Genomic DNA, 12,116 nt, shown 5'->3' with positions numbered 1-12,116 from the left:
TAAAAGCAACACAGCTCATCACCCTGAACACAGCATCCCCACTGTCAAACATGGTGGTGGCAGCATCATGGTTTGGGCCTGCTTTTCTTCAGCAGGGACAGGGAAGATGGTTAAAATTGATGGGAAGATGGATGGAGCCAAATACAGGACCATTCTGGAAGAAAACCTGATGGAGTCTGCAAAAGACCTGAGACTGGGACGGAGATTTGTCTTCCAACAAGAAATGGAATGGTTCAAAAATAAACATATCCAGGTGTTAGAATGGCCAAGTCAAAGTCCAGACCTGAATCCAATCGAGAATCTGTGGAAAGAACTGAAAACTGCTGTTCACAAATGCTCTCCATCCAACCCCACTGAGCTCGAGCTGTTTTGCAAGGAGGAATGGGAAAAAATGTCAGTCTCTCGATGTGCAAAACTGATAGAGACATACCCCAAGCGACTTACAGCTGTAATCGCAGCAAAAGGTGGCGCTACAAAGTATAAACTTAAGGGGGCTGAATAATTTTGCACACCCAATTTTTCTGTTTTTGATTTGTTAAAAAAGTTTGAAATATCCAATAAATGTCGTTCCACTTCATGATAGTGTCCAACTTGTTGTTGATTCTTCACAAAAAAATACAGTTTTATATCTTTATGTTTGAAGCCTGAAATGTGGCAAAAGGTCGCAAAGTTCAAGGGGGCCGAATACTTTCGCAAGGCACTGTAGATGGGCTGTTTACAGATAGGCTAAGTACAGGTGCAGTGATCTGTAAAATGCTCTGACAGCTGGTGCTTAAAGCTAGTGAGGGAGATGTGAGTCTCCAGCTTCAGAGATTTTTGCAATTCGTTCCAGTCATGGGCAGCAGAGAACTGGAAGGAAAGACAACCAAAGGAGGAATTGGCTTTGGGGGTGACCAGTGAGATATACCTTCTGGAGTGCGTGCTACGAGTGGGTGCTGCTATGGTGACCAGTGAGCTGAGATAAGGCAGGGCTTTACCTAGCAGAGACTTGTAGATAACCTGTAGCCAGTGGGTTTGGCGACGAGTATGAAGCGAGGGCCAACCAACGAGAGCGTACAGGTCGCAATGGTGGGTAGTGTATGGGGCTTTGGTGACAAAACGGATGGCACTGTGATAGACTGCATCCAGTTTGTTGAGTAGAGTGTTGGAGGCTATTTTATAGATGACATCACCGAAGTTGAGGATCGGTAGGATGGTCAGTTTTACAAGGGTATGTTTGGCAGCATGAGTGAAGGATGCTTTGTTGCGATATAGGAAGCCGATTCTAGATTTAATTTTGGATTGGAGATGCTTAATGTGAGTCTGGAAGGAGAGTTTACAGTCTAACCAGACACCCAGGTATTTGTGGTTGTCCACGTATTCTAAGTCAGAGCCGTCCAGAGTAGTGATGCTGGACGGGCGAGTAGGTGCGGGCAGCGATCGATTGAAAAGCATGCATTTAGTTTTACTTGCATTTTAAGAGCAGTTGGAGGCCACGGAAGGAGAGTTGTATGGCATTGAAGCTCATCTGGAGGTTAGTTAACACAGTGTCCAAGGAGGGGCCAGAAGTATACCGGTCTCCTCTTCATCTAGACTGATTGAAGTGGATTTACCAAGTGACATAAGGGGTCACCTGGATTCGCCTGGTCAGTATGTCATGGAAAGAGGTGTTCTTAATGTTTTGTCTACTCAGTCTATACTTTCTCTCTGTGGATGAGTTGTATCGGAAGCCCCCGAGAAGCCTTACTCTGCAATCTTCCCCTACCTCGGTACTCCCATGAAAAAGTGAGCTACAAATTCTTCAACCCCCCAAAATGAGGTTGATCGAGTCAGCGTTTCCATGTTTGACATTCAGCGTTCCCCGGTTGCCTGGACCTGGCAAATACAAAAACGAGACAAATCTGGTGTGTCTGCACTCTGAGGATGTGCTTCCGAGAGAGTGGAGAGGAGGAGACGATAGAGGGCCATGGGTTAGTTTACTGCAGAGATGCAAGATAAATAGGAGCGGAGATGGACAGTGGCAGAAAACATTGCCAGGGGGAGACAATGAGCATAGTGTCATTACCCCTGACTCAGAGATCAGAGCACTTGCTTATTGTCTAATCTCTGCTCCACTGTGGCACACATGCACTTTTATCGATCCTGCCTGCTTCACTAAATGAGACGAGCTGATCAAAGCAATGACACGTGTTGCTGTTCGCTGCCACTTGGCGATGCTGTGTTGGAATCCTTGGTGGTTGGCAAGGCTAAAGGCTAAAGCACAACGATGACCTTGATTGAGTCTGACTGACATTCCACGGCAGTAGGAGAAAGAAATAAGGAAAACGTATCGGAGAATTGACTCAGACTAATCTGCAAAGCCATTATTTATTATAAAAAAATGCAAATACATTATAATGGTTTGTACAGGAAATTTGTCTGGCTCTGGACTGCCCGTGGCAGTAGTTAGTCGCAGTAGTTAGTTGGCTGGTGGGAAACAGATTTTTGAAGGTGCTTGTGCATCTCAAAGTAGCCAATAAAAGCCAGTGGCTCTCCGGTGGAACACTTTTTAGTCATTATCGAGCTCTTGTCAAAATCACAGTTTTAAAAGCTCCCTCTCGATTGGAGCTGGAACTTTGGAGCCTAAGTGGCCCTTTTCATTGAACTTCAAGCACTACTCTGGCTGTCAAAAAACATTTGAAAGCACCTCAGTGGAATGCGTGTGCCTTTATTTGACAATTATGGATGGAGTTGAGGATTCCTGAAATGTTGGATATATGATAAATAGAAAAAAAAGTGTAATTGTGATGTGTTTGTCGACTGTAGAAGTCAGGGATTGACTTTACTGATGCTCTCAAGAAAAATCTCTAGAAAAATAGAAAATATAATATTTCTATGATCTTTCATATGATATTTATATGATGGATATTATATTTCACATGTAAAACATATCAAGGTTTTTCCTTTTGTCATGCACATTTGGTATAAGTATTACGTCTGTGACATCACAGGCTCTTTAAAGAGCTTAAGGGGGAAGATGTGATTGCAAAAGAGGACAACAGCTGTTAACCAATTGAACCAGCACACTTCATTAAAAGTCAGCCACTGTATATAAATAGGTCCTTGGGATTAAGAAGGAAAGGTAATTGCCCTTCATGCGTTGACCTACACAAGTGTGTGGCAAACAGAGGCTGCTTGGAGGCGCCTTGATGCCAAGGACCACTGTTTCTATGTTCACTTTCTAGATTTGGATGATCCCATCGTAACCGTCCACCAGAGCATCGGGGAGGCTAAGGAGCAGTTCTACTATGAGCGGACAGTGTTCCTGCGCTGCATGGCCAACTCCAACCCCCCAGTGCGCTACAGCTGGAGGCGTGGCAAAGAGTTCCTGTCCCAAGGCTCGGATAAGGGCGTGGAGATCTACGAGCCCTTCTTTACACAAGTAAGCCGAAAGTCCACGCCTGCTGTGACATCTAGATCAGGGTCTAAAACTCGTGGCCTGGGTGCCAAATCCGGCCAAGAGCTGTTTCTTGTGGTTCTTCAGACAAATTGGTATCAGGCCCTCAGGGGAATTTTTCAGGCTTTTGGGTATTTTTTTTTGAGAACCCTTAGCTTGATCAAACAACCCGTTCCTCTGATCAGCATTTTAGATATTAAGGAACTCCTATTCTCATAAAGGAAGTAATTTCTTATTATGGAAATTGTGTGTTTTAATTGTGTGTGTTTATCCCCTTCACAGCATATAGAAAGTTTCCCATTGAGCACTCAAATCCCAAATGGGAGGATGTTTTGTGAGCACAATATCAGTGACTTGAGTTGGGAAATTGCACCAGTTTTTTTTAAACATCTCATCTAATCTCCTCTCTCCTTGTAAAGTCAGCTTCGTTGACAGGAGAGATGAGAGCATTTTGACAGTCGTATGTCTGACAGGCTTCACAAAGGCTGGTTTCATAAGCAGATAAACTATGATAGAGAAGGGAACAGCTTGGGCTCGCGGTGGCATGACACTCACACAACTCAGATATGCTCGAAATGAGCAGAGGAAGACGGCACTTCAGGGGCTCGCTGTATTTTTCTCCCAGTGAAGTTTCTCTCTCTCTCTCTCACACACACACACACACACACACACACACACACACACACACACACACACACACACACACACACACACACACACACACACACACACACACACACACACACACACACACACACATACACACACACACACATCAGGACCTAGTTTTTCAGGTAGACTTCACATGTTGTGCCATCCTCAGCCTAGTAATGCCCTCCTGAGTTTTAATTAAGAACATAAGGAACAATAACATATTCTAAGTATGTTGCCAGTGCTACAAAGGTGGCGGTATACACGAGAGCAGACAAAACAGCTATTGTTGGTAAAATTATTTACAATGTCATGACGATACATGTGTGTTAATAGTGCTTGTATGCATCTTGACATTTGTCCCAAGCACACCACTTCAAGCACATCCAAATAGGCAGGCAATGAATTTCATGAAACTGAAAGCTCGGTGTCAAGATAATACTCCTAGTTCGGGGAATGAGCTCATTGTTGAAGCGCTGCCAAGGAAGCACTTTGATGAGGACGAGCCGACGAGACCAGTTCAATACCACTGCTATCTTACTTTGTAAGACACATTAAGAGCGACAGGCGGCACATCACTTTACACTGTTTCTCTTTCTGAGTTGCAGGGGGAGACCAAGATTCTAAAGCTGAAGAACCTTCGACCTCAGGATTACGCCAACTACAGCTGTATCGCCTCTGTCCGGAATGTGTGTGGCATCCCAGAGAAGAATGTTCTCTTCAAACTCTCTAACAAAACAGGTTAGAGGTTGGGGCGGCTGAGAACACGGTTCTGTATTGTTTAGCACTCATAACATCAAGGATCTGGCAATTTCGCCTATGAAAAGCTGCGGAATTGCCTGATTCATTACGGATGGGAATTCTGTAGGCTCGCCATTTTTCTCTGTGATGCTTCACCCCTATATAGGGCCAATAATGATAGAGGAGAAAGCACTCGGTCCTAATACACTGCCCTGCGGGTTTCCTGCTCCGGCCCTATACCCCCTAACTAGCATTGATTAGACTTACAGTGTGTGTGAGCAGGCTTGCTTATGCCGTGCTAGTAAATGTATTTATCCCACTGGTTGGTATTGGGATGCCATGTGCCTATTGATAAACCTATAAAGGTTATGAACTTACAAACGTAAAACTTATCATCAACTATACAGCTACACTATAGAACCGAATATCAACTAGTGACAGAATAGGATATGCTATTGGTGGACACCTGCTTGTCGAACATCTCATTCCAAAATCATGGGCAATAACATGGAGTTGGTCCCCCTTTGCTGCTATAACAGCCTCCACTCTTCTGGGAATGCTTTCCATTAGATGTTGGAACATTGCTGCGGGGACTTGCTTCCGTTCAGCCTTGAGAATTAGTGAGGTCGGGCACTGATGTTCGGCGATTATGCTTGGCTCGCAGTTGGCGTTCCAATTCATCCCAAAGGTGTTCGATGGGGTTGAGGTCAGGGCTCTGTGCAGGCTAGTCAGGTTCTTCCACACTGATCTTGGGGCCAGTAGCTCCCTCCTGGCATCCGCCAAACACGTCCGTCAGACTGCCAGATGGTGAAGCATGATTCATCACTCCAGAGAACGTGTTTCCTCTGCTCCAGAGTTCAATGGCGGCTGAGCCATTGTTACTCAGATGAAAGTGGGGCGTTGTTGCTCAGATGATGGTGCCATGTTGAAAGTCACTGAGCTCTTCAGTAAGGCCATTGTACCGCCAATGTTTGTCTATGTAGATTGCATGGCTGTGTGCTCAATTGTATTTACCTGTCAGCAATGGGTGTGGCTGAAATAGCCAAATCCACTCATTTGAAGGGGTGTCCACATACTTTTGTATATATTGTGTATATCCTACCTTTGGGAGAATACTACTCAGTTTACAGCAGCGGCAGTACCTATTGACTTGTTTGTTGACTTTTGACTAATCTCTCATGGACAGATGTACGTAACATAAATGGTATTGTAACATCTCTCAATAGACTATGGGATGGAACAAATAATGAGTAACAATTGTTCCGTTGCAAAGATTTTTCGTCACTGATTATATGGACAAAATCAGAATTTTGTATCTTTTGAATTTTGGAAGGTGTGGGAACATTTGGCCCATGCTTTGGCTGAGAGTTTCCGTTGTCGTTTCAGGTTTCTAGTTTTATTTCTCATCTCTCATCTCAAGAACCTAATTGAGTAGCTGGCAAGAGTAAAAAATTATGGTTGCCGAGATTTAACTAATGACTTGTTTCATACAGACATACATTGTAATGCAATCTACTTATTCCTGTGGTTTCAAGCATCCCCCACCATTAAACTGCTGGTGGAGGACCCTATCGTGGTGAACCCCGGGCAGTCCGTGACACTGGTGTGTGTGACCTCCGGTGGGGAGCCAACACCCACACTCACCTGGGTGCGCAACACGGATGAGCTGTCTAAGAAAAGCCGACTCAACGGGGGAACCCTCACGCTGCCCTCCATCTCCATGGAGGAAGCAGGAGTCTACAGTTGCGTGGCCAGCAACAACGTTGGCAACCCGGCTAAGAAGTCCACTGCCATCGTGGTCCGAGGTAAGGCCCTGGAGGTAATACATTGATCCCGGACAAGCCTCCATTTGTTACCTTTATCCCGGACACACTCTCAACATATGACCAAAACAGTTTTGTAGCATAAGGACAAGCCTGACTCTAGCTAGGAGAAAAGTAGCTAGGATCGTCTAGGGGCTAAACCTTCATGTAATTCTTGCATTGAGGTCAGTGGAAGATTTGCACAAACATTGGAATTACATCTCAAGTTAGGATACAGGCCTTAGTGAATTACCTGAGATGGTGTCCATTCTACACTCAGAAAAACGGGTTCCAAAAGGTTTCTTTGGCTGTCCCCATAGGAGAACCCTTTTGGGTTCCATGTAGAACCCTCTGTAGAAAGGTTCTACTTTGAATCCAAAGGGGTTGTACCTGGAACCAAAATCGTTCTACGTGCAACCAAAAAGGGTTATTCAAAGAGTTCTCCAATGGGAACAGCCAAAGAACCCTTTATTAACATTCTAGATAGCATCTTTTTTTCTAAGCGTGTACAAGGTCATATCAGATTTGGATGCTCAATTAAACGTGTAAAGAATCTTTGGAAACTGGTGTATTCTGACCAAATGGCACCAATGCATGTTTGATTCCCCTCTAAAAGCCTTGCCACTGGGCTGTGTGCGTGTGTAGTCAGTGAATTACTATCAAGGCCGGAGATATGATATAACAACCCTCGGGGGACAAATGGTAAGATCAAAGAAAACGAACGCATGCTTACTGTTTGATGCTCCCAGTAGTGCTCCCAGTAGCACCCTCTTTTATTGATTCCTATGCAATTATGTTTTTTTGCCCCGGCTTCTGTGATATACTCTTGGATTTTTGTGATGCTACTTTACCTCCTGAAAAGGACTAGAAAGACGTAAGCCATTGTTTTCCACAAGTACATAGAGTGGCCAGCCAAATAGAAAAAGTAGCCAGTTAGAATTATTTTGCCGAAGTAGCTCTATTTTGGTGTCCTCTGGCAGTGGTGTAAAATACTTAAGTAGAGTACTACTTAAGTAGTTTATGTGTACTTTACTATTGATATTTTTTGACAACTTTTACTTCACTAGATTACTAAAGAAAATAATGTACTTTTACTCCATACATTTTCCCTTACCCAAAAAAAAACTTCTTACATTTTGAATGCTTAGCAGGACAGGAAAATGGTCAAATTCACACACTTATCAAAAGAACATCCCTGGTTATCGCTACTGCCTCTGATCTGGTGGACTCACTAAACACAAATACTTTGTTTGCAAATTTGTGTTAGTGTACCCATGACTATCCGTATATTAAAAAAAAAAATAGAAATTGTGCCATCTGATTTGCTTAATATAAGGAATTTGAAATTATTTATACTTTTACTTTTGATATGTAGGTATATTTTAGCAATTATATTTACTTTTGATACTTAGATATATACTCGCCAAAACCCTTAGGCCTACCAGTAGCATTTGCAAATTAGGCTACACTGACTGACGAGACGAGAGCCAATCACTTTAGCGTCACTGTCTGGGGAACCCCGACATCCTACGCTCTTAGAAAAATGGTCCCAAAAGGGTTCTTCGGTTGTCCCCATAGGAGAAACATTTTTGGATCCAGGTAGAAGTACAGTAGAGGTAGGGTAGGGTAGGGTGGGCAATTCCAGTCCTCGAGGGCCTGATTGGTATCACAGTTTTGCCCCAGCTCCAGCTAACACTCCTAACTTCAATAATCACCTAATCATGATCTTCAGTTTAGAATGCAATTTGATTAATCAGCTGTGTTTGCTAGGGATGGAGAAAAAGTGTGACACCAATCAGGCCCTCGAGCACTGAAGTTGCACACCCCTGCAGTAGATAATGTGAAGTGGAAAAAGTAGTCGGCTGAAAATGAGTCTGTAACTGGCTGATTAGTCGACGGCCGGCGCTAATTGGAAAACACTGCTTAAGCATTGCAACAGAGGAGTGCAAACATACTACTTACTTTTTAACCCACCCACCCCTTTCTCTTGCCTCAGACAAGCACCCACTCAGACTCGATCTAGGAGAAACTGTGAGTCAAATTCTAATGGGGCTGGTCTATTATGGCTGCTACAGCAATGGTTTACACCCGTATGTTTATATGGTAATTCGTACGATCAAACGTTCATTCCGCCTCTTGCGCCTTAATAATTTTTCCGTCACAAATTTCTGTAATCAAACGTTTCTAGCCAGCCAGCAAACAGAATTGCAGGTACCACCCCAAAACGTCATTTTCATTCCACTCATGAGGCTCAGAAACTGTAACTTGCCAAGGCAAATGCTGCTGCAGCTGTTGCATCTTATTTCACAGTCACCCCCTCTTCAAAGCGGATCGTCTGTGCACAGACATCTGCTGGCACCTCGGGACGGGTATAAGCTGCAGGTTTTGAGAGGAGATCCATTTATGTCTGTGGAGTCTTGGGCCCTGACAGCACTCTAAGTTCGATAACAGAAAGCTCCACATTTGCATGGGGAAGGAGAATGTGTGTGTGTGTGTGTGTGTGTGTGTGTGTTTTGGGAGGTGGAGAGCGCTGGTTAGTTAGCGGGATTCAGATGTTTTGCCAAGGCAAGAGATCAGTCTGTTGAGAGAAGGACTGGAGGCAGCTCAGGCTAGGAGCTCAGCTAGAGAGACCCTGGGTGGTAGAAGACCCAAAGGGGAAGGCAATACTGACTCCACACTCAGCATTTTTGGTCTACTATGGAGAAAAAGCACGTCCATACATTCCAATCTAGGATTTGTGACAGTCTTCTTCCAAAATATTGTTTTGGTTCTTTGTGGAAAGATTGTGACTCTTAGTCTGTAAAAACCTCAAAGGACATTGAATACTGTAGTGTAAATGTGTAGTAAGTGTTGAAATACTATAGAATCTGGATGCTTGTGCTCAAACGTAGAATATAATAATTACATCATACTGGTGAAGATGTTCCAGTGTAACCCCATGATACGGTAACATAAAACAGAATTATTCAGTCTTATTGTTGTTATTCACCAACCAAGGAGATTACAGATTGGCAGCCACTGTATTATTCTACAGTTTTGTAGAAGCTCGCAAAAAATGTGTTAGAGTGAACCGTTGTCTCTCTGGTCCTTCATCAAAGTTCTTCTACACAGGCTTCATGGATGATAAACATATAACAGACAACTCATCAGACAATAACCTTGATATGGTCTGTGCTGTGCAGCCTCTCTGAGGGGTCGTTCATTTGACTGCCTCTCTCAAATAAGATATTCAGCCTCCGGTGACTTGGAGAGACATTTACAAGCTCTGCCATGCTGCCCCACAGCACAAATTGTAGAATCTCATTTGTGGGGTAGCAGCAGAGGGGGATTGCACTTAAATTTAAGTAATTTAGGGTTTAGTGCCTTGCTCAAACTACATCTACAATTTCTTCACCTAGTCTGCTCAGGAGTTGAACCTGCAACCTTTTGGTTACTGGCCCAATGCTCTTAACCGCTAGATTACCTGCCGCCCATGTAATCTCATTGTGTTTCTTGCCACTTTACTCTGGGTCCACTTACTTTGGGGAGTTAATAGTAATTTTTCACAGATGCATGCACTGTACAAAAGAGACTAACTCTTTGTGGACCTTTTCTGAGAGTGGGGGCTGGACGGTGGAAATCCAGCCTCCCTTAGAATCCTTCTTGGAGTAAACTGGCAGGTATACCCTCAGCAATGATGAGAACATCATTAATAAAATAAATGGCAGGCGTACTGTAGCTATCGTAATACAACCGTACTGCGAAACGCGTCAAATATCTTGAGAGGGGTCATTCAGTATTTCAGTGCTTTTGAAGATGTTCGGCAGGAGGAAAGTTACCTGACTCTGTGGTTTATAACTTATTTAGCAGTCGAGGTGGCGGGCAGGTAGGTAGAGCCGGGCTGGGGGTGAGCTGGGCTTGCTGACCATGCAACTCACCCATTTTATTAATTTACACATATCTCTACTTGGTCTGTTTCTCCATGAGGCAAACAGAATAGGCAGTTGAGATACAGTATATTTCGTTTTTTTGGGGGGGGGACAGTCCAGTTATACTGCATAGATTCCATTATATAATGGGAGTCCTGGGCATGTGGCAGCACTAGTGTTTGCCTCAGCAGAAAAAGGCCTGATCAATGGCCTTCTCTGGCTGTCAGTCTGGCCTAATTGATGAGTGGGCCGATATCGAAGAAACTGTCCTCATTAAAAGCAGGTGGAGGATCGTGCAAGTGCTCTCTGTGGTTATGGTATGTTTTTGGGGGGTTAATGTTACAAAGAAAAGTCAATGCTCTTTCTGAACTGTATCTGGGATCTGTATCTGGGATCTCTCTCTGGGATCTACTGGAAGCTTTTAGGGTTTAGGTGTTTGGGGCATTTCCTGACAAATTGGGTTGTATCAGTGACAATACAGATTGAATTTGGTTTGATTGGAATTGACCATGGCTGCATATCTGCACAATGTAATCTGCATCTTAGTAATCAGACCTAGAAAGAATTGAATTAGTTTCCAGGAATTTCTATGATCTACTTGCTCGAATTGTGGGAAGATATAGGTAGGCCAATTCTTAATTAAAGGATACACAATTCCAACTGAGGTTCCATCTGTGAAGCCTGGACTCTAGTAAGGTCATATCCAAGGAAACAAACCATTTTTTTGTCACTGAAAGATTGAGGTCAGCATTAGCGCTTAAATGGCTTGATCTTAGACAACAGTTTTAGCAATTTGTTTTCTCGTTTTCATTGAAGTAGCCCTTTTTAAATCGCTAGATAGAGTATGAAATCTATGACACTCAGATGAAAGCTACACCTGTACACTAAATGCATGTACCACCAAGGGAAATGACATGTCCCTTACTGTGTAGCATCAAACATAGTGCAGCGTTAGACTTCTCTCTCAAAATCATTTTTTTAAGTTACTTTCTAGAGTTAGCTCAAGTGTCAGGATTAACAGCCCTGTTGAGATGAACAAAATTGAAATAAAATTAAACCCAGGACTTGACAGAACTCGGCTCTCTGCCTTGCAAGTTACTTTCCTAGACTATCTGTGTGAAGATTGGTCTAACCTCGTCTAAAACACCGTCTCGTAAGTAGTAATGTAAAAGCTCTGTTGATAATGGCTGTATGCATGCGAAGGATTCCCAATCACCACACCTCAAAGACTTTATGCGCTCATCGAAGGAGATTCCAGCCATTCCGGCTCAATTACTCTATCTAAGTTACAAATTCGCCAACAAGAGGTGAACCAAGCTGACCCCTTGCATGCCGTGATCTGCCTGAGCTACCGCTGCATTTATTACCAGGGGCAGAGCGAGGGTATTATTTATACAGCCTTCCCCTAATGTTGCCACTTGGCTGCCCTCCGAACCCCCTTCGCAATAGGAACTTGTTACATTTGCTGCTGTATGTAAATCAGCATGTTAATCAAATTTTAATTGATTGGCTCGCAACGCATCCTATTTCCATTAATGACTTTGCAAGTGAGGGCTGTTGGTGAGAGTGGTGCTATAGCGGGGGACAGTTGGTCGATGG

The 12,116-nt window shown here is 43.6% G+C and overlaps 1 protein-coding gene across 1 annotated transcript in view; it reads left to right on the top strand.

The window, feature by feature from the left end:
- The window catches only part of LOC109903815 (MAM domain-containing glycosylphosphatidylinositol anchor protein 2), a 244,066-nt gene that overhangs the window by 95,479 nt on the left and 136,471 nt on the right, over positions 1 to 12,116 (top strand). The window contains exons 4-6 of the mRNA XM_020500790.2: positions 3,204 to 3,400; positions 4,675 to 4,807; positions 6,343 to 6,612. Coding sequence (XP_020356379.1) covers positions 3,204 to 3,400; positions 4,675 to 4,807; positions 6,343 to 6,612 — 600 coding nt within the window. The remainder of the gene's footprint in view (positions 1 to 3,203; positions 3,401 to 4,674; positions 4,808 to 6,342; positions 6,613 to 12,116) is intronic.

Source organism: Oncorhynchus kisutch, linkage group LG14, assembly GCF_002021735.2.
Source record: "Oncorhynchus kisutch isolate 150728-3 linkage group LG14, Okis_V2, whole genome shotgun sequence".
In the NCBI taxonomy this organism is placed as follows: domain Eukaryota; kingdom Metazoa; phylum Chordata; class Actinopteri; order Salmoniformes; family Salmonidae; genus Oncorhynchus; species Oncorhynchus kisutch.
Note: the sequence above shows the minus strand (reverse complement) of the source record. Positions and strands in the feature narration are given on the sequence as shown.